At 43.5% G+C, this 5556-nt stretch overlaps 1 protein-coding gene across 2 annotated transcripts; it reads left to right on the plus strand.

The window, feature by feature from the left end:
• The first annotated feature begins 310 nt into the window (after positions 1 to 310).
• On the plus strand, positions 311 to 4096 carry LOC310708032 (lactosylceramide 4-alpha-galactosyltransferase-like). Of its 2 annotated transcripts, none has more exons than XM_083505722.1 (2): positions 311 to 1967; positions 2009 to 4096. In XM_083505722.1, exon 1 carries the CDS (start codon positions 360 to 362, stop codon positions 1419 to 1421), a length of 1062 nt encoding a protein of 353 aa, XP_083361848.1. In that variant the 5' UTR covers positions 311 to 359; the 3' UTR covers positions 1422 to 1967; positions 2009 to 4096. The 2 variants fall into 2 exon arrangements, with proteins under 2 accessions (XP_083361848.1, XP_083361849.1); XM_083505723.1 differs by having other exon boundaries at positions 335 to 1718; positions 2239 to 3045.
• The last annotated feature ends 1460 nt before the right edge of the window (positions 4097 to 5556 follow it).

The following is a 5556-nucleotide window of genomic DNA, read 5'->3' on the forward strand; positions in this document are numbered from 1 at the left end:
GACTGATCGAACAAAGAGTACTCATGAATGGTTCTTCGTCTTCCTGGGGCAAAGTGTCAGGTGAGGTGCTTCAGGGTTCTGTCCTGGGCCTGTTGTTGTCCAACATCATTATCTAACTTGGATGAAGGAAATGAGGGTATGCTCATCAAATTTGCAGATGGCACCAAACTGGGAGGGGTAGCTAATTTTCGGGGGGGGGGATCACCTCAGTTGTAATCATGATCAGCAATTTATGTTGCCACTTTGTATTTATTTCACTCCTTATTTATTAATCAAGTTATTAATTCATTTGGTTTGTTTGTTTGCTTGCAGCTCATTTTGGTTTTCTTTCAAGTTCAAAACTCTGTAGTGAGTAGACGATGTGGAAAGTGCCTACCTGCATACTGAAATTAATCAAGTTGACTTCAAACTACAAACTCTGGGCTGTGTGCATCATCATCTTTAAGTTCATGTCCTTCATCTGTATCATGTTCTACTGGAGAATCACCCAGGATGCCCAAGACAAGAGACAGCACTACAGTTTGCCTACAGAGGTTAAGTGTCCTCCTCTTCCCACTCCTTCATCCAGATGGCCTCCTTCATCACACAAAGACATATACTTTGTAGAGACATCGGAACGAATGAATCCAAACTTCCTGTTTATGTGTTCTGTTGAATCAGCAGCCAGGGTTCACCCTGAGTCCAGAATCATTGTTCTTATGAAGGGTTTAGCAAGCTACAATAAGACTTTGCCCAAACATGTGGCCTTCTCCTTGCTTAGCTGTTTCCCCAACATTGAATTCAAACATTTGGACTTGATTAACCTTTTCTCTAACACCCCCCTCGCTGGCTGGTACTCAGTGGCTCAGCAGAGGTGGGAGCCATATTTCTTGCCCATCCTTTCTGATGCATGCCGAATCGCCATCATGTGGAAACTTGGTGGCATCTATTTAGACACAGACTTCATAGTCCTCAAGAACTTAAATAACCTCACCAATGTGCTTGGTACGCAGTCCAAATATTTACTTAATGGTGCCTTTCTCTCGTTTGAGCCCAAACACAAGTTTATAGAGCTTTGCATGCAGGACTTTGTGGTGGACTACAACCGCTGGATCTGGGGGCACCAGGGCCCAGAGCTCCTGACTCGCGTTTTTATGAGGTGGTGCTCTATCCATAGCCTCCAAAGCAGCAAAAGCTGTAAGGGTGTTACTGCTGTCCCACGAGATGCCTTTTATCCCATTCGCTGGCAGGATTGGAGGAAGTATTTTGAAGCAATTAATGCTTCAGAACTTCCCATACTCTTTAGAAACTCCTATGCAGTGCATGTCTGGAATAAGAAAAGTCAAGGGACACAACTTGCGATCACCTCTAAAACCTTGCTAGCTCAGCTGCAATCCCACTATTGTCCTTCCACATACAGGCTCATGAAGATCTCATTCTGAAGGGGGAGGGCCTAGCAGCAGCCTGCTGTTGATACAAACGCAAATCAGCCAAGCTATTCAGCCCTGGCAGGTAATCACCATTGTCTATCACCATTTGACAATGGTAGCCCCACGGAGCAGTAGAGTTGCTGGCTCAACATTTCAAAGAGCAGCTGAATGGCTGTGAGTTCCAGCAGGCTTGGGAGTTCAGAAAAGAATACAGTGGTACCTCAGGTTAAGTACTTAATTGGTTCCGGAAGTGCGTTCTTAACCTGAAGCGGACTTTCCCATTGAAAGTAATGGAAAGTGTATTGATCCGTTCCAGATGATGAAAAACACCCCCGAAAACAGCAATTTAACACGAATTTTACTGTAAAACAAGACCATTGATCCATAAAATGAAGGCAATAATCAATGTACTGTACTATAAAATAAATAAGACAGTATCTTAGATAAAATTAACATATTTTTTTCTTACGTGCACTGATGATAGTCAGTTTGGATGGGGGGCTTTTATCCATTTCTGCAGTCACACAATCAACCAGTAGCTGAACTGGGTTCTACACAGTCACAAAAACAAGTCACAAAAATGAAGTCACAAGCCACAGCCACAAAAGCCAAGTCACAAGTCAGTCCCATAAAATGAAGAACAAGTCAAGTCACAGTCAAAAAACCGAAAACGCCACACAAAGCAAAATGCAAAAAATTAGCAAAAACAAAACCTCCAAATATAACTTGTGTGTTGCGTGGGTGCTTGCGATTCAACAGTTGGCAGACTCAACAGGAAGCCTCTGATTAGCAGTGAGGGACTCAATTAACAAATGAAACAACTCAACAGGAACCAGACGATGAAAAGCGACCCCTAAAACAGCAATTTTACATGAATTTTACTACCTAAAGAGGCCATTGATCCATAAAATGAAATTAACAAAACAGTACAAAATGGAAATGTGATTTTCCCCCCCTTACCTGCGCTGATGATAGTCATTGTTTGGATGGGGGCTCAGGGTCCTCTTCCACAATTGGCTTGGCTTCCGGCATTCACGGAGGCCTCTGAGAGCTCACGCAGCTGGAGGCCATTTGCGGAGCCTCCGTAGGCCCCACGGATGTCTGGGCTTGGCTCTGGGCAGCGGTGAGGCCTCCAAGAGCTTGGAAAACTCACTTCCGGGTTAATATCATTCATAACCCAAAAAAAAACGTAACTCAAAGTGTTTGTAACCTGAGGTACCACTGTACTTTTATGATGGCCAAGTAAGATATATGCAAACTTTTGAGTTGGGACTCTTCCTTATTCTGACCATAAAAGAAAGATGCATACTTTCTAAAAAGAAGGGCTAGGTGCCAGCAGAATATGACACTGAAACCATGACTGCAGGCTTTTGCAATTTAAAGATGGGAATAGATTCAGGCTGGAACTACATGTGCATTGCATACATTTTCATGATCGCGTCTGAACATTTCGTACCCCAGTTAATGTGCCTTGCCTCACTGAAATTTGCATTTACTTGGCTTGGTATGTGAAGCTCCTCAACTCTTAATGCTCAGCTACATTATGAAGTTAGCAGAACTTTCTTTGCATTTTTTTCACCGATGCTCAACATTTAAACAAAGCACCCCTTTTACTCCTTGGTGCCTTGAATGCTTCTGTCTTCAACATGCTCAGCGGAGGCACAGCACATGCCAGATGTTTGTACTAAGAAGAACTCCAGTTCCCTGCAAAACTAGCTTTCTCAGGATTCCTGGAGAGGAGATGCTGCTGCCTGGAGCAAAGTTTAAGATTCCAGGAAAGGAAGGAGACACTAAGAAGGGCATCTCAGAGAGACTTCTAATGAGACATCTCCAACTCCACTGCTGCCACATAAGTGGGAAGCAAAGAGAACATTGGAGTGGGGAGTGGCACAAGGTTCGAATTTTGGAACTGAGTTTTCCCCTCCTTAAAACTATTTTTCTGAAAAAGCTTGGTTTGCACAGGACAATTCTGAATAGAGCAAGAGGCATCCACTCATAAGTACCTACCACCATACACATGTCATACCTGTTCATTCTTCAAATGCCATCAGACTCCCTTCTATTAGTGCACGAGGTAGCATTTTCTCAGATGGCGAGATAGGCTTCTCTGTGGTATATGTATCACTCATCTCATGTATTGAGCCTCTGGGTCAGAAGCGACTAACCTTTTTCAAGCTGGGTTTCCGGCCCTGCCTGCCTTAATGGAGCCAGCCCCCACAATAGCGGGGGATTGTTGGCGAACAAAAAACAAGGATGATAGAGGGCAAATTATCCTTGCAGATTCCCCCCATGGATGGGGGGGGGCCTTCACTCGCATGCTTCAGCATGGAATGCGGGAGACACGGAGGCGCTGAGTGCAAAAGCACTTTGTCTGCCGAAAACCCTCCTACGCTGCCATTAAGAAGCAGAGGTTGTCTATTTGACTGGATCCTTAATTGGCTTTCAATTACCAGTGTGTGGTGGAAAAGGCTTGCAACAACATACTGCTGAATATACAGGCTACATGGCTCAAAGGTTTGAATTGAGATAAGCTTTTCTTTGGCCTGAGAGTCGGTGGGGGGGAGGAAAACCCACGGTTTGTTTATTCTAAGCTTCTTTTATGTATTTATGATTCAGCAACCTTCTCTGGAATATAAGATAAAAATATATTTACAAGTGAGGAAGGGACGTTGGAGGAATATTCATATTGACAAGCAAAAATGGAAACTGTGTGTGATATGAAATGAAGAAAGGACGGGGAGGGGAAGCTCAAGTATGATTGTGTTGGAAAGACAGAAATTCCCCTCACTTCCATTTAAAAACAACAGACAAGAAAAAAGAGATTGAGATTTGTATGTGTTACTGATGGATTGTAATAAAGTTTAATTAGACCATAAATCTCTTGCTGGAAAGAAAAGAATTTGGGGACTGTGATAAGAACACTGCAGAGACTCTGGGAGTTGGAAAGGAGTATTAAATCTGAAGAGCTCATTCTGAAGGGGCAGGGCCTAGCAGCAGCCTGCTGTTGATACAAACGCAAATCAGCCAAGCTGTTCAGCCCTGGCAGGTAATCACCATTGTCTATCACTGTTTGACAGTGGTAGCCCCACGGAGCAGTAGAGTTGCTGGCTCAGCATTTCAAAGAGCAGCTGAATGGCTGTGAGTTCCAGCAGCTTGGGAGTTCAGAAAAGAATACAGTGGTACCTCAGGTTAAGTACTTAATTGGTTCCGGAAGTGCGTTCTTAACCTGAAGCGGACTTTCCCATTGAAAGTAATGGAAAGTGTATTGATCCGTTCCAGATGATGAAAAACACCCCTGAAAACAGCAATTTAACACGAATTTTACTGTAAAACAAGACCATTGATCCATAAAATGAAGGCAATAATCAATGTACTGTACTATAAAATAAATAAGGCAGTATCTTAGATGAAATTAACATATTTTTTTCTTACGTGCACTGATGATAGTCAGTTTGGATGGGGGGCTTTTATCCATTTCTGCAGTCACACAATCAACCAGTAGCTGAACTGGGTTCTACACAGTCACAAAAACAAGTCACAAAAATGAAGTCACAAGCCACAGCCACAAAAGCCAAGTCACAAGTCAGTCCCATAAAATGAAGAACAAGTCAAGTCACAGTCAAAAAACCGAAAACGCCACACAAAGCAAAATGCAAAAAATTAGCAAAAACAAAACCTCCAAATATAACTTGTGTGTTGCGTGGGTGCTTGCGATTCAACAGTTGGCAGACTCAACAGGAAGCCTCTGATTAGCAGTGAGGGACTCAATTAACAAATGAAACTACTCAACAGGAACCAGACGATGAAAAGCGACCCCTAAAACAGCAATTTTACATGAATTTTACTACCTAAAGAGGCCATTGATCCATAAAATGAAATTAACAAAACAGTACAAAATGGAAATGTGATTTCCCCCCCCTTACCTGCGCTGATGATAGTCATTGTTTGGATGGGGGCTCAGGGTCCTCTTCCACAATTGGCTTGGCTTCCGGCATTCACGGAGGCCTCTGAGAGCTCACGCAGCTGGAGGCCATTTGCGGAGCCTCCGTAGGCCCCACGGATGTCTGGGCTTGGCTCTGGGCAGCGGTGAGGCCTCCAAGAGCTTGGAAAACTCACTTCCGGGTTAATATCATTCATAACCCAAAAA

The sequence above is a fragment of the Podarcis liolepis genome (genome assembly GCF_965112155.1).
Source record: "Podarcis liolepis genome assembly, chromosome: 5".
NCBI classification, from domain to species: Eukaryota; Metazoa; Chordata; class Lepidosauria; order Squamata; family Lacertidae; genus Podarcis; species Podarcis liolepis.